The 22,504-nt window shown below is 36.1% G+C and overlaps 2 protein-coding genes across 3 annotated transcripts in view; both read left to right on the forward strand.

The window, feature by feature from the left end:
• Positions 1 to 22,301, forward strand: LOC123531896 (uncharacterized). 2 transcript variants are annotated; one of them, XM_045313195.2, is made up of 6 exons: positions 1 to 406; positions 6,046 to 6,204; positions 11,848 to 12,714; positions 15,257 to 15,415; positions 17,012 to 17,531; positions 19,280 to 22,301. In XM_045313195.2, exons 3-6 carry the CDS (start codon positions 12,142 to 12,144, stop codon positions 21,784 to 21,786), a joined length of 3,759 nt encoding a protein of 1,252 aa, XP_045169130.2. In that variant the 5' UTR covers positions 1 to 406; positions 6,046 to 6,204; positions 11,848 to 12,141; the 3' UTR covers positions 21,787 to 22,301. The 2 variants fall into 2 exon arrangements, with proteins under 2 accessions (XP_045169130.2, XP_045169129.2); XM_045313194.2 differs by lacking the exon at positions 6,046 to 6,204.
• The window catches only part of LOC128546114 (uncharacterized), a 16,738-nt gene continuing 16,057 nt past the window's right edge, over positions 21,824 to 22,504 (forward strand). The window contains exon 1 of the mRNA XM_053518359.1: positions 21,824 to 21,929. Coding sequence (XP_053374334.1) covers positions 21,824 to 21,929 — 106 coding nt within the window. The remainder of the gene's footprint in view (positions 21,930 to 22,504) is intronic.

Consider the following 22,504-nt stretch of genomic DNA (forward strand, 5'->3'; position numbering starts at 1 on the left):
CACTTGTTTTCTTATGTGCTTTTTGTGGTAATTCAATCTTTATATATTTTATAAAATCAATATTCAAATAGACTAATATTATGATAGCTAAAGTTTGTTGTCGCAACCATTGCCATGCCGATATCGAAGGAGGAATAACGTTTTACCTCTGCTAAACTTATTCTACGGATTTAAATATTAAATTCATATTTGTATATGTTTGTAGGAAAAATTAACATCTGTTCTGTTTTTACATAAATGAGTTAAATACTTTCGTTCAAACAAAAAACTATCTGTTAAGTGCGATAACACGAGGACAAATTTGTGTTGTCAGCGCATGAATATCTGAAGACATTAATTGAACAAATTGACAATGGATTGGGACATTTCAAGGCACAGAAAACGGGAATAGACACACATAGCTGAGGTAACTTTCGTTGCACTTTCTTTGATCTGCTGTGTTTCTTTCAGAACGTTTATGTATAGAGGTCTTCCAGGTATGGGCCGAAAATGAAAAGTGTATCATTCCGTTACGGCTAAAACACGCGGCCAAACTATAGAGATGATAATTCATTTTGAATTTTCATAGAATATCCATAATGTAGACAAATATCATCATATTGTCATAATGTATTAGCACTAGCAAGATATGTAATTATGTCTATCCCATAAGATGGGGCGACATATTGGTTTTGCCTTTGCCGTCCGTCTGTCCGTCCGTACGCATTAAACTTGTCTGGCATTCACAGATCAAAATGCTGGCCGGATTTCGGCGAAACTTCTCAGAAGTGATCAGTACCGACCCTAGTTGTGCTTATCGCCGGCACGTTCCACTTTGCTGAACAAAATGGCCGCGAGCATATAAGAGGAAAATCTTCTCCAGCCTTCACAGGCCAAACCGCTGACTAGATTTTAACGAAACTTCACAGGAGTGATCAGTACTAGCCCTAGTTGTGCATATCGCCGGCATGTTCTACTTCGCTGCACAAAATGGCCAACAGAGATAAAATAGAAAAATCTTGTCGGGCTTTCACAGGTCAAACTGCTGGCTGGATTTTTAAGAAACTTCACAGAAGTGATCATTACCAATCTTAGTAATGCATATCGTCGGCATGTTCCGCTTCGCTGCACAAAATGGCCACCAGAGCTAAATATAGAAAAATCTTGTTCGGCTTTCACATGTCAGTTTGCTGACTGGATTTCAACGAAACTTCACAGCAGTACCAAGCCTAGCTGTGTATATCGCCGACACGTTCCGCTCCGCTGCACAAAATGGCCGCCATAGCTAAAAATAGAAAAATCTTTTCCGGCTTTCAAAGGCCAAACTGATAGCTGTATTTCGATGAAACTTCACAGGAGTGATCAATACCAACCTTAGTTGTGCATATCGCTGGCCCGGCACCTTCTGCTTCACTGCACAAAATGACAACCAGAGCTAAAATAAAGAAAAATCTTGTCCGGCTCACAATGGTCAAACTGCTGGACAGATTTCGACGAAACTTCATATGAGTGATAAGTACGAAGCCTAGTTTTGCATATAGCCGACACCTTCTGCTTTGCTGTACAAAATGGCCACCAGAGTTAAAGGTATACATGGGGCGGGGGGGGGGGGGGGGGAGACATATATTATGTGACAAAAACACCTTCTAGTAGTTTCTACATTTGTGGTGATAAAGGGATCTGTAAAATATCCATTTGATCAAACATTATTTAATGATATATAAACAAAATGATAAACATCCTTCTGAACATGACCATTGTAACAATAACAATCTACCTTCAGTTTATTGATGCCTTTTACTGGGTACCCGTGTCCATTTCTCTTTGGTTTGATAGTAACGAAAACGAAATTACATTAAGTACTATGTTATAAATGGAAAACTCAAGACAAACGTGGCGTTCCGTAAACACAAGGCTGGTAAACAACAGAACACCTCTTTTGGACGTATACGGTAAATTGCTCTGTCGCAACTTCCATGGTAGTGCGCGTCGCGATAAAAGAGCATCAACAAAGGTGAGTGTCATCATATATATATCATTTTTACTAGCAGTGTATCGAATATCAAAAGTCGGGGGACCGCCTCGGTAGCCTAGTGGTAGAGCGTCCGCCTCGAGTGCGGGAGGTCGTGGGTTCGATCCCCGGCCGCGTGATACCAAAGACGTAAAAAATGGCACTAGCAGCTTCCTCGCTTGGCGCTCAGCATTAAGAGGGTAGTGTTAGGACTGGTCAGCCCGGAGTATTTCACAGTGTGTCTGAAGGAGAACTTGATAGTTACTTGCTGAGAACAAGTTAGTACTGGTGCTGAATACAGAAGTACTGGTTAAAACGGCACTAAATGCAAAACAAGAAAAATAAATATATGAAAATATAAGCAATATGTATTATTTAAATGTAGGGATAACGCATGTTTTTTCGTGTTATAACATCTGCAGAATCCCGACGGATTCTGCAAATGTTATAACACGAAATAACATGCGCTAACGCTATTCTAGCATAAAACGCTAAGAAACTGCTGATAAATGGATAAAATATCTCTCAACGTCATTAATTTCCCACCAAATGTCAGGGGCGTAGGGACGATTTGAGCATTGGGGCGGCGGAGAGGGTGGGTTTGGGAGGGGGTGTCCCCCTCCTATGAACGGGGTCCGGGCGGCCCGGGGAAAATTTTGCATATAGCTAGAGTAAATGGTGCAATCTGGCGACTTCTTGGACTGCTCAGTATCTGTTGAACATACTCGGTTTTTTTTTCGAGTTTTCACCCCTATTTACAGTTTACTATGTTTAAACACTGTAATATGGCGGTACGATGTTAGATACGCACAATGTCTTGCCAGGGTAAAACCAGTAATGTCTAAGTAGGGGATCGAGCACAAGACCCTGACTTAAAGGGGTAATCCAATCCTTAGAGCATTTTAGTCATTAAATGGCATTATAAAGGTAAAACGCAATTCACTGTTTTCTTTGAACCATTGAGGATTCTTTTTACCAAATGATCGATTTGGAAATGCAAAATTGCGAGGCTGATTGGCCTTTTATATTTTTATGTAGAAGCTGTAATACTTGTTAATTTTACTAGATCTGTAAAATCTACGAGGATTTTTCTACATTTTATGCGTTGAATTTAATCATTATGATTGGTGCCTTTGATTTTCAAACAACATGTTTAAGTGTCAAAAATATTTAATTTAATATATTTTATGTAAAGACATCTAAAGATCCCGATTTGCGTTTGTGTTTTACTCAAGATACTTTCCTTTGTCGGGAGAATTTGAGACAAAACATTAATTGCAATTAATTGCAATTTTGGCAGTAAACAATTAAAAACGATTAACTTTCATTAATTAAATTAATTTATTGCCTATAATCCGAGTCTGCGGGGCGTGAAAATACGGCGACCTTGGTCGTTGCGGATTATCGATTTTGTACAATACCCTGTCACCAAGGTGATCTAGCAAGGTGTCGGTGATATGACAAGATTCTGTGTACATATCAGTCGCCGATGCACTTCATGATAAATGGAAGACCGCTGTATTTATTTTCAATTATATTTTCTAGCCTTTTCAAAAATTTACGAGTTCGGCATTTCGCCGCTCCTCGAAATATTGGGGCGGCGGGCGCCGCCCCTGCCGCCCCAGCTCCTACGCCCTTGAATGTGCGGGAATATCTAAGTTGTTTTTTACGTTGACGTCATTTCGTTTTGAATTATCCGTTTTGGGGCCGAATGACATTTACGCTTTGCCACAGAACGCGCATATATAAAAAGGTGTTATAACAGCACGCGAGCGCGAGAATCTCTCTGTTAACACACGTTTTCTCTCCTGTTAAAACACCCCAGAAAAGTGACAAGAACAGCAGTTTTATGCTAGAATGCTGTATAAATATAAAAATGTGATAACTGAATTGTATTTCGTAACGGGATATAACTACTATCTTAATACATTCGACACTGCTCAAAACTGTTAATGCAACACTGAGCTATCTCCTTGGCGACATGACTGTTTCTTCACGACAGAGCTGTCTCTCACAATAAAAAGTGAATATTTTACTCCCAATCCATTTTCGGTACATATCTTATTTCCAAATGCATCGAGTACTTAACAGCTATCTCACGCCTACTCGGTTTGCTTCTTACTATTAGTTAAAATGCAAATATTTGACAATGAAAGTGCTTTCATGACGAAACGGCCAAATTCACTGCTAAATCAACTCGTTGGTAAACATCACCACGACCGCAAATTAAATTAGCAAACTTTAAGTTCTCTGTAAAGCTAAATCATATCTACATCGCCTACCATTCCTCGATTTTTGTTATTCGATACATTGCTAGTAAAAATGAAAAAATAAATATATATATGATGACACTCACCTTTGTTGATGCTCTTTTATCGCGACGTGCACTACCTTGGAAGTTGCGACAGAGCAAATTACCGTATACCTCTTAAACAGTGGAAAACCTTTTAGTAAATTCTTTAGTTTGGTAAGTGTTTTTACAGCGGCATTCAGCTTTAAGTCATCAGGATTAAAACAGATCAATTTTCGGCGATAAGTGTAATTGTTAACATTTCAACCAGGGCCAGTTGTTCGAAACTTTAACAGGCGATTAAGATAACAGTCGAATAATTTTAAGGGTTATATTTCAACATCTAAGAAGACTTAGAAAAACAAAGTTATGAGTTAAGGATTATGAGCGCTTAAATGTCTTTACAGTAAAATCAAAACATCATACTAGTGTTTCCCACAAAGACAAATATTTTGAATCAAAATTTAACCAGCGGTTAGTTTAACAGCCTGTTAAAGTTTCGAACAACTGGCCCTGGTTGAAATGTTAACAATTACACTTATATAAGTTATATTACATTTAAACCCGATCTTTGTAGGTAAAAAAAAAAAAACCCAAAATTTTTACATTTTTTGTTGTAGATTTGTACTGACAATATTAAATACTTTTAAATCGGGTTGCTAGTTTATTTGCCTGCACTTTCAACAATTTCACCTGTCATATAATATAATGATAAAAAAATAAGGTGGTATTGCCTTTCATTTACAACTTCTATAGATGACATGGTTCTCAGAGGGGATTATAGGAATACCTTCCGTCCGTCCAGCCGAACTCTGGATCCTGCAATTACTCAAAAAGCATCCCAGTTGGGTTCATAAATCTTGATATGTGAATAGTAGGTAAAACGTAAATTATTGAAAGTAGAGCAGAACATATGTCTTAACGTATCGGGGTACAAATGCACCGAGTCATTTGTGCGTGAAAGTCACGTGGTAATTTGGCGGGATAAATGTATGAGATAACGTCGGCGTTTTCAGTTCTAGGCTTGACTTCCACTTTTTCTATTTAATTATCACAGCAGCGTGGTTTTTTGCCGTGTGGCGGCCGTAAAAAGTCTCCCCATACATTCAATCAGGGTTGTTACATTTCGATCTTCTCAAATCGTTCAGCACGACTTTTATGTCGTGTTATTGGTACTGTTTAGTTTCTCAGCTTGAACATTTCGGCCTTTGTGATTCCAACACGCCCGCTTTCAAAGCTTTGGGTATTGTATAATCATCCCTTGGATATGGTACCTGCTTTTTAATTTTGTCTTTTGCCATTTCCTGTGATATGCTGGCTCCATAACCTCAGATCCCCTTTTTAAATTCCGGTTTGTTTAGTTTTGCTCATTGTTTTCTCGTTTAGGACAAACAAATTATTTTAGCTTGGGACCATACGCCGTTTTTCACGGAATAATATGCAAGTGTATCATTGGAGGTTCCGTGTGCACCGCCGTTTGAACACATCTGCGGATGTCTTTAATTTATTTTTGTACTTGTAGCATGTGTAAATGTTGAGTTCTGCTCAACCCGAGGCTCTAGGCTTTCTGTCCAATTCCTTAATTAATGTTCTGTAAAAGTTTCATGTATTACTGAAATAAAATATATTCAAAGTAACCCGAGGCTAGAGGGCGTGGACGGTATTTCAACTTCCGTCCATGAACAGGTTCAATCAAACCGAGCCTGCAACATTTTCGTTTTTGTCGTGTTGAACGACCTGTAGAGTTTTCACTTTTTCTATTCAGTCGATACAACACGTCAATTATTTTGTTTGTGCTATACGGGCATTGTAAGATGGAGGTCGAAAATAGGGAAATGGAGGTGTTGATTGAGAGTAGAATTATAACTGCGTTGGAAGCGAAAGACGAGCTATTACTGAAGAACATCGGCAGTATAATGTCAAAGTAAGTTCTTCTTCTTCTGTTGCAAATGTTTATACCGAAAAACAAATCCGAAATTAAAATGAAAAAAGTAATCGGAAGAACAATTTAAACATAATTCAAAAGTAATGGCTAAATTGGAGGATGTAAGCAGTTTCATCGGTGCAGAAAACAATGAAAAGACTAGAGAGTCAATTATTGAAGGTAATTTTAATTTATCGATAATTTACATTAAAATTTTAGTAGCTCAGGTGAAGATTAAATCCGTTGTATGAACACTACATATTTTACAGTTTGATTACTAGGTCATACGAGTTTACACGTTTTCAAACCAAATGTTCTCTACTTTCAAAAACGACCTTTCTACTTTACTATTATGTTTTGTTTTAGCTTGAGCTCACGTTTTTCTTATACAAGACACATTAAAATATGGAACCTTGAGTTAAGGCTACAAAACGCAGTCTTTAATGTTTACAAACATGATGTTTACGAAAACGAACTGTATTACCTGTCGTTACACAATGCACACCTGGATATATTGTAAACTATCAGACAAACTATGATTATTTTTTTTTAATCAGGTTATTCGATTTATTCACGGCGTGTAGTTTTTTTTTTGAAATTCAAACACTATTTTGTTTGTATTTAGCGAAAGGTCTCTTCAAAAGGAGACAGAAATTAATACAACTGGCTAATGCCCCTGATTTTGTTTGGAAGGTCGTCGCCGAGTACGAGACGAAATCCTATAGCGTCACATAGAGAGGACGAGAAACGAATTTATAAGGCCGAGGCTCCGGCGAGCAGAAAGGCAAAGTCGGAGAAGGTCAAGAAACCGAAGTATAGGCCTTCACCATACTCGTATAGAAGGCCAGCTATGGCAAGTGAGTCACAGGCGGCACCAAGAATGTCACGTTATGCTCAGAACGCATGTTAAAGTGGGCAGCGACGCCCGGGAGTTTGCTTCATCTGCGGGAATTCAGGTCATTGGAAGGTCGGATGTCCTCAAAACAAGCATCCAGGTAATAAGATAAGTTTTTTCTTTTGTTTTTGTAAATTGCTTTGAAGATGATATATGCAATACAATGACAGACTTGCTCGGAAATGAAAGCGTAAGTAATGTTATAAATACATGTGTTTGTCAAAACTCGATTGTGAAACATGACAGTGCGACTCGGGCAGAAGAGCAGACTGTCGTGCTAGACAAAGCCAAGCAAAATAAATGCTGTAAGTCAGAAACAGTGTTTTCTCCTGTAGGTCGGTTGAAATCCTCCATTGAGAAATGGAGAGATATTACAGATGATAAGTAGATATTAGACGTAATTTTTTATAGATACAAGCTTCCGTTAAAGAACATACCTAAACAACCAGCGTTTGTTGACGAGAAAGAGTTGGCATTGTAAGGTAGAGGTCAAAGATAAGGCTTTAGACGAGTTTCTGGCGTAACAACGTAAGAATGCTGAACTCGGTTGGCAAAATATGGAGCGAAATCCACAAATTTAAATCATTTGTGAAAGATTCATTTGTATTACCAGTTTCAGGAGCAGTTTAACCCGGTAGAGGGAACAATGGCGTTTTCAGTAGAGAACCTTTTACTTTCAGGATGTTAGCTTTGCGATGTAATTTCTCGACGGCATAGTCCTGAGTTGATATTTACACTTTGTGTGATTTGTGTACGCAATGCATAACACGATTTTCATTTTCTGCAGGTGTTGACCTGAGGCAAATTCGATGAGACCGGAGCTGCTATCGATAATGAAGACTTTGTTGTAAACAGAATTGCTTCTCATATTTAACAATCGAGAGCAGATGGAACTGTATCTAAGTACTCTTCCAGGCTGAATTTATTTAAAGAGTTTTGTGCTAACCAAAGATTTCCGGTAAATCCTGCATTCCCTATTCATGTGGCTATGTATCTTTTCAATTTGATAGACATTGTGGAAAATCTTTTAGTGTCTGCAGCGTATTACACTATAAAGTGGTATCGCAGCATCAACGATCTGCCCGATCTTACGAACAGGTCATTCGTGTCAAGCATGTTGGAATGTGCTAAACGTACACATTCAAAACCCGTTCAGTAAAAAGGATGTTTTATATTTCGATCATTTGGTGAAATTGTGAGACATGTTTAGTGGAAATTTTGATGTTATAGCATTAAGAGATCTTGCTATGATTTTAGTATCTTATTCCAGTTTTTTTTTTCATATTCAGTGAAGTTAGTGAGCATAAGTGTTATGATGTAATGTTTGACCCTGAATATATGATAATTCATGTAAGAAAGAGTAAAACAGGTATTTATAGAACAGGAAGTCCAGTCGCCATGTTAGATAGGTATGTGGCAACGTTAAATGTCGCAACGCCGCTAAATGTCGCAACCACCGTTAAATGTCGCAAGGTTGACGTTAAATGTCGCAACCACCGCTAAATGTCGCAAAATCGTCTGCCGCTAAATGTCGCACCTTTAACGTTAAATGTCGCAAAAATATGCCCACCGTTATATGTCGCAACACCAACGCTAAATGTCGCACAGCAAAATATGGTAAGTTAAACAGTCTTCACAACTTAGAGATAAGACTGGGTAATGCATGCTTGATTTAGGAAGGGCTGAATTGACATTTCACTCTAATCTGCACGTTTGCTTTTCAGTGGTTCCGCACCATACAATCGTTATATATTTCATATCTAAAGGTTTGAGCACTAACGTGGTACTCGCCACAGTACTAGATTTATTTAGAGACATTAAGCTCGCGCTCCGTATTGTCGCGCGTTGTATCGCATGTCTTTAGTCGACCTGAATTTCGTTACACAACAGGCCGGGGGCCAGAAATTGTTGATGGAGGATGGAGTGGGGAGGGGGTGGGGGTGGGTACTGTACTCCCCCCATTTTAAGGGGTCAACGGTTCTTCCCCCTGGGGAATTTTGAAATATAAGTATAAACGCCTCAGGAGCGTTTTGGGTCTACATTTTGAGAAAATATTATTTCAAAATAGCTGGGTGCAACCTTGATGAGTATAAATCACTAGTAAGCCAACAAGGGTAGGGTTTGGGGTGGGGGGTCGGCTCGGGCAATTATCCAGGCCTGTTACACAACAGGATGTTCAACTACGCGACACGAAGACTGTGTTTTGTACCAGCTGTAGAAAACGAAGATTTTCTATTAATCAGCCATGGGTTCTATTTCTTTGTTTGGAGGTTTACATTTAAAGTCATAAAGTAACTATCAAGCTTCAATGGCGGAGAAAGATCCTATGTGGCCCTCTGTACATTCTTTCAGGTAAAGCGGGAATTTTGATATTATTTTACTTTTAGTCTCTTAAAATTGTTTGGTTTAGTCTCATTCCCCTCATTATCCTACTTTTCCGCCTACCCACACATAACCCCCCCCCCCCTCTCCCCCCCCACTTCAAAAATGTAAATATTTATATTTTCTATTAAGTATCTTGGTGATGTGTGTTTGTGTCTTAGATTTCTGTGCCGTTCCCCACCAATACCCAACCCCCACAAACATACAACACTATTACCAAATCGTATATAGTTAGAAGAACCTCAGAATATTTCTGTCCTAAAACACTGGCCCTATTACAAAATAATTTCACAAATATTTTTCTTGCGTGACTGTTCAAGCAAGGTGTGGAACTCAGGTGAGCGATCTAGGGCCAACAAGGCCCTCTTGTTGCTATACGTAACAGCACTTATCATTAAGATAATTATTTTTCTTCCCTCAAAAAAGTAAATATACACAAGGAATTGATAGTCATAGTGTCAAATAGGAAGTGCGACATTTAGCGTTGGTGTTAGAACAACGGTGGTTGCGACATTTAACGTCAACATTGCGACATTTAACGGTGGTTGCGACATTTAGCGGCGTTGCGACATTTAACGTTGCCACAAGGTACATGCATCATGCCGGTTTACGTTCCGATTCTGATATGTATTTATTTCGCCGGGTATTCTCTAAGACATTTATTATTTTAGTAAATGATTCTATTGTAGAATTATACCTGTACGGCATATTGTAATATTCAAACAGAAACTGCCTTTACAGTACATGATTGGTGTTATTTTTTTATTTTGAGATTTTATTTGTTAATTTTATATGTGTCACCTGTAAACATGAACTGTATCATGTTTTATATGAAAATGTATTTAGTAGCAATTCCTCAAAAATAAATCGAAGTCTTACTCACTGCAAGTAATGTTTGTTATTTGTGAGAGGTACGTTAAGACTTGATGCTCATGCCTTATGCTTGTAGGTGTATACCATATCATACATATCAAGAATTATGCATTCATGAAAAATAAACAAAATGTTTGCAACAATTTAACACTCCTAGTGAGGTTTCGAACTCTCATGGGTAAGAAGCTCCTTGGCATTTATCCATGTTTAAAATCAGGAGAGAGCAATAAGAGTCTTTTAGAATTAAATTTACTCTTTTATGATCGGAACTTTGTTACCATTACCATGGTATCATAATATTATGTAAACCCGAATGGGTTATTTTCCACGTAGTATTAGTGTATTTACAGAAATAGCGATAAACACCAAGACAAGTGTCTTTAAAAGTTGAATTAAGACGGACCTGAAAATAATTATGATTGCTGACTTAAGTAAACTCTTCAGGTTATATACTTGTACAAAATCAATAATAGCACAAATTTCTGGGTTAAATGATATGAAAATATTAATTAGGTTGTGTTTTATATTTAAGCATTTACATATGCCATCAATAATAAAGATTTCTTATCTTTTAAATAAACGGATGACAACTCTCAACTTTATTAGTTTGTTTCTACCTGATATCCTGTATTTAAATGACTTCCCTTTGATTTACTCATTCAGTCAAAGTAATTTGTAATCGGCCGGCTTTTAAATTAGTGTTATCGTGTAGGAGATGTATTGTATTTTTTTCTGGTTGAAAAGTCTCGCTGAATATATTTGTTTGACGACTTTGAAAGAAAATTATATCATGATACTACTTGTGTAAACGATATAAACGGTGTTTTCATTTTGAGTACTGTCAATACATGTTCTTAAATATTTTACTGTTTACATTGATATCAGTATTGAGATTTTTTTTCCATTGGCCGAGGTCAACTCGTCTTGATATTTCCTAAGTGTTATGTGCATGCAATTCCCCCGTTATAGAGAGACAGAAAGATATCTTTTATTCCCCCAATAATGGGAGTACAACATAGTTATATACAAGGATACGTACAATAACGCATATTGGCAATAATTAATACAGCACTTACAAATACAGTTACAAAAGTACCATAACATTAAATGTAATTGCTCAGCTTTAACAAAAAACACACATATAGTTGGACTTATACTTAGATAACATATACCTCGAAAGTGTCGAAAGGTATAAATCGTGTGTCTGGATGGTGATGTGAACTATTATTTTGGAAAAAGAATTTTTTTAAAAAGGATGTTTGAGGGAAGTTCCTGTTGGTGGTGCCAGATTTGTAAAACTATTTCTTTACATCCGGCAGAAGCAAAAGTAGACCAGTACGCTCTGCTGTAGTTGCTATTAACGTTTGTTCGTCACGTGATTGTAAAGGAATACTTCCTGTTTATTACTATAACTATTACTATATGATAACATGCTAATTTTACCACACATAATTTCTAAAAGTATACTATTATGTTTTTATTATTTTTTGCAGAAAGCTTACAATAATGACAAAAATCGCTATTGATTCGGGGAAATATCTACTGGGATTCCCAACCTGCTTTCGTTCCTGCTTGTGACAATTTCAAAAAAGGTAGGATAAGTTAGGTTTACCACCCACACAGGATAGACTTACGCCGAAAAAAGACTTTTTTAACTTTAAGATAATTTTACAGATGTAAATAACTTGGAAAAAAACTTTCAGTGAAATGAAAAAGCTGTGTAATACTTATATCATAGAATGAACTTTTTTATTACGTTGGTTCATTAGTTGTGTAAAAAAACAACTATGGCTACTTCATTGTATAGCCCAAAACTATCGGGATCAAAATTCAAGAATTGGATTAAGGCTGGATTAGGTGTTCTATTTACCAAAGAAGGTATTGAGCCTTTTGTATATGATGAAATAGAACAGTTCCAGCAGAAATGTTTGAGCGACATTTGCATCAACAATGGACTTCCTGCTGGTACCATTTGTTCCAGTTGTTGTACAGAAAATGTTATTGTTTGTCCTACGAATAGAATTTGTAATGGAGGACGTGGGAAATGCAAATACCATAGAAATTCTGCAACGCAATATCTCCCATCTGGCTGCCCTAACAAGATATGTCATAACATCAAAAATGAAATCCAGAATGCTCATCGATTCCACGGTCCATCCTTTAAAAACACTGATGCTACCCAGTGGTGCAGCAATCCGTGGGAAGTTGCTAAATGTTTTATGCCACCTGACGGTTACAAGGATGTGACGAGTGCAGCAGAGACCGATTTCAATGGTATCATCAGTGTAATTATCAACTATAAAGCATTTCAGGCGCATGTTAAAGACGACCTTTCCAAGAAATCCAACATTTTTGAACAGGTAAATCTTTAAGACAATGAAAAGTTTAAAGTTTAAGATATACAGAGTATAACAGATGTTTGTCCTTCTGAATTTAAGTTTATCCAGCAAGTCGGAAAAATGTTTACCCATGTCGAGCCAGTGACAATTTTGAATGATCATCAGATTATCTGAAATTTTGATTAACTTCAAAGTGCATTTAAAATGTAATCTGTCAACAACTGCCGTGTAAAGGCAGGAGGATATATAAAGCAAACAAATTTACGTAAACCATACTTTCGTGAGAAAAGGAGTAGTGGTAGGATTGATATTGTCCTCTTTGATCAGAAGTCATTAGTGTGCCAATCGTATGTCGTATGTATGTCGAGTTCAAGATCAGTATCACAAATTCAAATTTTAAGGTCACATTAAGATGTAAAAAGATCAAGGTCGTTAGCCTTATCAGATCAATAACTTGCAATGCACTGCTTGATATTCCGGTAATTTGGCACAGACTTTAGCCATGATATTTCGCACTAATTTCTCAAAATAATATCTATGAGAAGATCCTTTGGAAACACAGAATGCAGCCAAGCAAAATAATAGACTTTATTTGATTGTTTCTGTTCATAACAGGCAAATGGAAAGTGCGACATCCCTCCCAGTCAATTGAACTCTATTAAGAAATATTAAATGGACACCATGATCCCAAAGGAACAGAAAATACAACAACACTGCAACCAATAATGGGGAGACTTTTTTACAGTCGCGAAACGGCACTTAAAGACTGCCGTTGTGATAGTTAATAAAATGTATAAGATAACAGACTGCAACCAAGCAAAACAATAGCATACTTGGTGTGATTGAGTCTGTTCATGGAACGAGCTAATTCCCTCCCCCCACCTCCCAGCACCGGCTGAAGCGGTACCCCTTTACAAAGATATTGAATAGACTTAACGATCCCAGGGTCATACTGAAAATATAAAGTGTGATTGAACTTTCCTTTATATTTATTACCCATTAGTGGTATGAGGGGTAAATTGTCAAATATTAAGACTAAAGATGGTATAAGATGAAAAAAAAAAATGAGTATCTGATACTCCAGTTGTCACATATCATAGTATAACTGCCAGAGGTCGTAAGACGAGTCTTTGTCCTTTGTTTTGCAGAAGGAACAATATCAAGGTGACATTGACGTTTCTTGCGAAAACTGATTCTGACCATGACAATGTTTGTGCAATTAAACTTGATAGAGCTCCACTTAAGCCTGTGTCAGATGTGTTGCATATTTCATTACCTCTAACGAACAGACAATCAAGCCGAGTCTGCTATTGTACTGCTTGGTTGGAATTTTGTCTTCCAAAGGATTTTTTTACAGATTTTATTTCATAAGGTAGTGTAACCGAAATTTAACTGACTTGTAGGTCGCTATGTCAAATGTCAAGTTCACGTTGGCATTTAGACTCGGAACATTTTTCTATCAATAATTTCAAGGCTCATCATGGCTTTGTTGAGTTTATGGGGGTTCTAGCACAGGTTTTTATGTTCGGCCAATTTTTGCATATCAATTTACCCTAGTGGCAGAGAAGCAATCCTTAGTTTAACAAGTATGTTAATAGTTTATAAAGTCAAAATAAGACGTTGCTATTGAAATATAACTCGTAATGTAAAGTTTATCATAAGTTATGCGGTATACATTAAATATATATAATTGGCCATCTCATATTAAATAATACAATACTTCAGATATTAGGATGATATATCAAGAAAGCCACAAATTAGTATAACATACGAATAATGAATAAGCGTGATTGCATGATAGTGATATTTACCGAATGACAGACTTTAGAAATTTCTTGACATTGCATGATACGTGATATTTACCGAATGACAGACTTTAGAAATTTCTTGACATTACATGATACGTGATATTTACCGAATGAGAGACTTTAGAAATTTCTTGACATTGCATGATACGTGATATTTACCGAATGAGAGACTTTTGAAATTTATTGACATTGCTTGTTCTAATGTAGGACAAATCCTTTGAAAGGTTCAACAGCCATCATAATTTTAATTACAAGCTAAAATACGTTGAATAGCTGATATTATTGTACTTTCAGCAGAAATTAAGCATTGATTAACCCGTGTTCAGTTTATATATCTGTTTGTCTATACATCAATTGAAAAGGCAAACGTATTTTATATCAATCGAAAATTGTGTGAAACCATTAAATTTCAAAATTCTTCTGTAAAATGCCAATGTAATGTTATTAAGAATTGTTATGTTTTCTCGATATGATATCCTTTTTTTCTTTTTATTTCAGTAACATCATACACCTGTGGTTTTACGAACTATTTTACAGTTAAAAAAAGCGACCGATAACTCTTAAACTCTTAAGTATTTGCATTTATTCAGCAGCTAAATTTTCTGCAGTCTAAATAAAAAACTAGTAATAGAAATAGATAAAGAAATGCGTTCTGTGAGTTAATATCTGCCAACTAAAACTGGCCAATTGTAAGGTTTGTTTAATGTACTATAATTCAGATTCTAAAACAGTTTTTTTGTGACGATTGTTTGTAGGGCAGAGAGGTAGGCAAAGCAGTTCGACATTGCCCGCAGTTAGAGATGGAAGATACAGAACTAAAACAGCATTTTACTGACTTACAAAATCTGCTGTCAGATCCTGCATATTTGTCTGCTAATACAGCTGCGCAGAATGCTAAAACGAAGTTATTACAGGTTGGTGTTATTTTAGATTTTTGGTAAAAAAATACGTTTCCATATTCTTAGTCTCATTTACAGGTTTTTTTTAGAAACAAAACAACACAAGCATTATGCGTACCCGAATTTGAGAGGATACAGTGAATAAATAGCAGTTTATTAGTCGGTCGCAAATAAAAATGCTCAAACTATTTTTCAAATGGTATTTGTTTGATTTTAACGAAGTATTGTAGAAATGTTATTTATAACATAAACTAAATCTGTTAGAAATCCTTTGGAAGCATAGAATGCAACAAAGCAGAATGATAACAGGCTTGGAAATTTTCAAAAATACTTCACTGCTTTAATGCATGTATTGGATTTAAGTATAATTGACATCAAAGAATGATTACTCTAGACCGGATACTATCAAGTTTGGAAGTTTTGACCAATTCATTGGAGGCTTATCGAATGTGGCCTACATTTTAAATAGTTACACAATTTGTAAAAGTTTAGTTCAGTTCTGGTATAAATACTCTGGTTATTGAGCGGCCACCGATTTTTTCCGCACGCCACACCGTCTAATCACCTAACCACCCGCCCGCACGTATTTCGTTAAAACGGGCGTATGAAAATAATCCTGCTATACATGTATAGTATTACGATTCTTTGTCACGTAACGTTAACACTTTAGTGTTGTTAAAGTGTTAAAATACGGTAATTAACACTTCTCGCGGAATAACTTAGGTGTGTGTAGACGTTCAAAAATCTATTTTTGCGCCTAATTACCTATACAGTGTATGTAACGCAATAATGGTATTTTATTTCCATTCTTAAACGTATTTTACATAGAATGATACCTCAAAAAACAGTAGCACCCTTTCTCAGCGGCTACATGGCATCAAATAATATGTCTTCATTTCCTTAAATTTCCGTTTACGTTTCATATTAGAATATCTTTTTAAAGATTTCTAATGCGCCTATTTCACTAAAATAGTTCATAGATATTATCTCAAAATATGTAAAATCCTCGCAGAATGAACTTAACATGACGAAATGTAGAAACGAACTGTATATTGCACATTCACATTTGAGCCGTGCCATGGGAAAACCAACATAGTGGCTTTGCGACCAGCATGGATCCAGACCAGCCTGCGCATCCGCGCAGTCTGGTCAGGATCCATGCTGTTCGCTTTCAAAGCCTATTGGAATTAGAGAAACTGTTAGCGAACAGCATGGATCCTGACCAGACTGCGCGGATGCGCAGGCTGGTCTGGATCCATGCTGGTCGCAAAGCCACTATGTTGGTTTTCTCATGGCACGGCTCATTTAAATGTCGATACATATGTATAATATTAATTTGACAAAATTTTAAGCTTTTAGAGGCAGCTCACATATTAGGTGATTAGTGATTAAACATTATAATAGGGTGTCTGAAACACAGGGCTGTTTATACAAACAACACATCAATTTATTTTATCAGGGGATTGTTCATACTTTCAAAATTTAAATCACGGTCTTATTTATCTTTAAGTATTCAGGAGTACAAGAAATATCAAATAACATACCATATCCTAACTACTTATTGGAAATTTCTTGATAATTTTCAACAATTACTTATGGAATTTATTCTAGCTTCAAAACGATATTTTGGTCATTGGTAAAGATGATATCGGGAACATGCTGGATGATGTTGCCAAGGCAGTTCAAGACAAAATCTTGACTGAAACAGACGAAGACAAGAAGGAAGCCGAAAAGACAAAATTAGAACTAATCAATATTACAAACAAGTCTGTTGAGGCTATTGACAGTCAAGGAAAATTATCAGTTGCTCAACTAGACAAAGCATTAAAATCTGCATTTGATGAATTAGAAAAGCAAACAAAGGAATCGCTCAATAAAGTACAATCAGAAGCTGATATTGCTAGGAAACAGATAAAAGAGTCTGCTGAAAAAGGGGTAAGCAAGTTGGAAGTAGAAGCCGAAGCTGGAGTTAAACAGATAGAAGATTCTACTGATAAAGGGGTTAAGAAGTTGGAAGTCGAAGCCGAAGCTGGAGTGACAAAGATTTCTGCAAAAGCGGATGAAGCATTAAAGCGGATAGAGGAATCAACAACAGCGAACAAAGAAGATAAATATAACAAGTTAAGAGAAGGTAAGTGTTTTTTAGAACAACATTTCGGCATCTGTAAATACGCGTTTATAGCTTCGCACACTTGGGATATTCATTTGATTCTGATGAACTTGAAGAATCTTCTATGCAGAATAATAATAATGATAGCTAATGTGTCACTAATAAGATTTTTAACATTGTCCCGGTTATTCTTAAAGCAGCTGCAACTGCCTTGAATAGCTATTTTTATATATGCAGTTAAAATTTAAAAGGCTTTGCACAAGATGGAAGTCTAGAAAGTAAATAAAGAAAACGATTTCACATACCTTTCAAAATTTATTTATCTACAAAAAAATACAAACTAGTTTCACCTATCGTCACATTAATGTAAACAAATGTAAGGTGACGTTACTGTGATGCGATTTCAGTAGAAGGGGACGTTATTTTCACATTCTTGAATATTATATTACCTAATAATTGGTTTGAAATAATTCTTGTAAAGGCCTTTAGTAAATTTTTCGAAATACAGATGTTAGCTTTATCGGTCAATATTCGATCGCAAGTGCTTAAACTTTGATACTTTCAAAGTACCCCCTCTGAATCTGCTCATGCATATGCAATATTGAAATTGGATAATCATGTAATTACACATATTCTCTATTTGGATGGCTATTTTATTTATTTTTGACATACGGAATATGATAAGGCCACTAAATATGCGTGTGAAATATCATCATTTCATAAGTGACTACCTATATTTTTTTTAGAATTCACAAAGACATAGTGGCCAGACGTCGGTAATGAACAAAAATAAAAGTGATAACTACATCTGTCTAAGACTTAAGCTGAAAAGATATTTAGATAGATAGAAAGATAAATATTTATTCAGGTTAAAACTCACATATACATATACAAGTTACAAATGACATTTATTACACATTAATTTTTTTACACAAATCTAAGGTAAAACATGCGGTAGTTGGGTAACTAAAAAGTTATAGTTTCACATAAGTAAAACACATATTATCTAGTTAACTAATGTGTCACTTGACAGTGTAATTTGTATAACGGCTAGGCTTATTAATACTATGTGTACCATTATATTATAGAAACAAATATTAATTACAATAAGATAGTTCAAGTTGGAAGCAACATGTATATAACAAAGCAGTGTGTAGTAATCTAGGATGGCCAATAGAAGCTAGAATGCTTATTTCCAATGGGGTCCTTGGCTAAATATACTATAATGAAAACATACTTAAACACATCAAAGACAAAAAATAATAAAACAGACTTTGGGATTTGGAAGCTATGAAATAAAAACTCTTTCTATCATATATTTGTAGATCCTAAACGCATTCAACTAGCTAATGTGATTAAAACTCAAAACTGTGTCAACAATGCACACTGCTATTCATAGCTAAATTTAAAAGATGTTTCTTCACAGAAAGTTTGAATTGATTAAATTTAATTAATTTCTTCAGATTGTCTGAAAGTGTTTACAATGGGGTATAGAAAACTATTCTGAATATGTTTAAGTTTGTAATGCTCAACACTATACCTTGCCACAATACAGAGTGATTTAACTTTTCTTGAAACGAGCTTTTTATTTTTTTTATTCTAGTGCAGAATTATTGCACAAAACAAGGGAGATTACTCTTTCATTTGAGAACGGCCAAAAACGCTATGTAACAAATTAATATGCACACAGATATAAGTTCAACATTTTGTATGAATAGATGATATAAGTATTCGGCAATTTAGAAAATAATGAGTCATAAATTTTGCAGATATGAAGGAAGACCTGATCAAGTTCTACAGAAAATACTACTCTAATATTCCGGTTTCCTCTCTCGTAGAAGAACAAGATGTTCCACTGACAGACTTTTATGTGCAGTCACCACTTACTTCCATCGACATACAACGGAAGTTTAGACAGTGTAAGCAATTTCCTAAAAGGGCGCCAATACATTCATACCGTGACATGTTTCTCCGTGGAGATGGTGAATTGTACAAAGACATTTACATCACAGCAAATGCCGGAGTTGGAAAAACATCTTTTGCAAAACAAATCTGCATGACATGGTGCCAAGCCCATAGACCCACTGAAACGTCTGAGCAGACATTTAAGTCAGAAGATATAAATTCCATGAAAACCTTTGAGTTCTTATTTATGGTTCCATTACGAGATGTAGATACCTCTATATGCGATCTAGATAGCATGATTGAAAGCAACATTCTTCACTATCTAGCAAGGTATTCTCGGTTTTCTCGACTTGACTTAGAGGATATTTTAAATGAGAGAACATGTTTAGTTCTTCTAGACGGTCTAGACGAATGGACCCACCCTACAAGCTGTGTCAGAGGTCGCCGTGATGTTCATGCACCACCCCACATACCTGCAAGGGACCGATGCACAGTCCTGACGACAACACGACCCTGGAAACTTGATGTTATAAAATTGGGTTCCAATCAAATCGACAGACACGTAGAAATTAATGAGCTGGATGAAGCATCATCGAAAGAGCTTACACGTAAAGCTATCACAGTATTAAACAGACAAAGCTTACCAGACCAGCCAAAGACCGCTGAAGAGTTCGAAAGAGCAACGTCGACTCTGAAGCTCGATAACTTGCGATATATCCCTTACATCTTGTTGCAAATGATTTGCCTGTGGTTTGACGGAAAGTCAATAGGAAGAACGAAGTGCGAAATATATACTAATATAATAACACTAACACTATCTCGGGGCTTACTCAAGGTAGAAAATAAAGGTTTGCCACCAATGAGAGGACAAAACATAGAAGCCACTTATGAAATCCCACCTTGCCTAAAGTCGAATGACATTTGTAAATCGCATTACGAGGTGTTTATTGGTCTTGCGTTACTGGCATTTAAAAAGCTTTTTAGTTCGAAAGCAGAAAGTAATCTTGTATTTGATAGGTCTGAAGTGCTTCAAGTTATATCTGAGGACATCCTCAGATTTTGTTTAGAAATAGGATTTTTGTCACAGAATAAGGACTATGGTTTAGTCTCAGGAAGACGTAGTATCCTTTCATTTCAACATAAATCCGTCCAAGAGTATTTTGCTGCCCTTTATATATCATCGCACAATCAAGAGATAAAAGATGACATTTACAAAGTATGTAATACATTGCCAGCTATACTCGAGATGTCTAATGTTTTTATATTTCTTGCCGGATTTAGCCCTGCTGCCGTTGGGAAGATTTCACAGATTATCAGGGAAACTTTTTCTCGTGATGAGAAAATTGAGTATTTCCGGAACAGCATCATAAATAGCAAAAGTTATGTGCCGAAATCGGTTCAATGCTGGGAAATAATGAAATCGTGGCAGCGCATGCTGACAGATTCGGTTCAAGAAATAAGTAACAGTGGTCAAAATAATGCTTACTTATATATCGAAGATTTACTTATAGATAGCACAATATCAATAGAAACATGTGGCGTACTTAAACTGTTAACAGAGGACAATGCTGAAAAGATTAAATCAATTAGTATATCAGAATGTCGAACAACAGAGGAGTTCACAGACAAATTTGAAACTCTTCGTCTGCAAGATATGCTTTCGTTACACAAATTAATCATCCAGGCTCTTCCTAAAGCAACAGATCTGCATAGGTTGCTTTCCGGATCCGTACAAACATTAACAGTCTTGATTCTAGAATTCATAATTTTTGAGAACAGGTTATTGAACAGAGAAATCATGGAAATTCCCTCTGAAACAGTAATCATTCTGTCCAGCATGACTAACATGCAAATGATATATCTGAGGAATATTCGTCTGAGGCATGGTGATATTGAACGTTTATATCATTACCTGATGACAAGAACAACAATGACATTAATCAATCTGGCTCACATGATTTGTATAGAGCATGATGGTCAATGTAATGCTTTCTGCCTCGACCTATCTCAGCATAAGGAACTTGAGGATCTTGGGTTAGATACCGTTCCTCTGTCAGAGCTGAATGTTGATGTATCCTCAGTGAAGCTCTGTGCAATAGGACGCTTACAACCTGATGTGCAATCTTCCTTAGTTAAATGTCTGCCTGAAGCAATAAATCTTCGTATAGTGTCTTTCCATAGTTTTCAGCCTGAACAGTCAGAGATTATTATAGATACATTACCAAAAATTGCCAAAACTGGAACGTATTACTATCCAGTTTTCAAATCTTGGGGACACAGCACTTATTCTACCGACTTCTATGATAAATTTAGAAATTGTTCACCTCTACAACGCAGTTCTGACGAGTACTTCATTAAGAAGACTCATTGAAAGTGTAGACGTTCTGCCAAAACAAGTTTTGATCAATATGTTGTCGTGTACCGTGATTCCTGGAAAAGATTTTAGACAAGTGAAGGAAGAGATAAGATCATCTCCAAAGTATCAAGTCATGTTTGATGGTTTAAACAGGGGCGGTGAGGACATGTTTCAGTTTCAAACATGGAATGAATAAAAGCATCTCAAGCGTCAAGTCACGTTTGTTTAGTTAAACAATGCAAGACAATTCGCTTTTCTTTCAAAAAAAAAAAAAAAAAATGCGTCAAACTGATAAAGTGATGGTATCATTACACTGTGTGATAAATAAATATTAATTCAAATTTGAAAAAGTCAGGTTATTAAAGTGGAATGAGCTGGACTTGACCTGTTTTCAGTACAAGCATGTAATTTAACTAAATATTTTTTCCCTGATAATATTGAGAGATAGCATATGATTGTACATGTATTAAATTGTCAAGGTAATCAGCTTTAATATTTGTCAATGACTAAATTCAATACTCAAATGTTGCTTCATGGATTATTGTTGTATTATCTCCTTTTCTCAAATTTACATATCTCACTTTTATCTTGCACGTATTGCAGAGGGCTTTCATTGAACGTTAATACTGTGAAAGAGAACATTTAGAAGAGGTGCAATGGACAAAAGCAGTAACTTAACTATGCTTACATTTTGAACTACCTTCCTCTTTGTTCGACCAAACGAAGTATATGG

Source organism: Mercenaria mercenaria, chromosome 11 (assembly GCF_021730395.1).
Source record: "Mercenaria mercenaria strain notata chromosome 11, MADL_Memer_1, whole genome shotgun sequence".
NCBI lineage: Eukaryota > Metazoa > Mollusca > Bivalvia > Venerida > Veneridae > Mercenaria > Mercenaria mercenaria.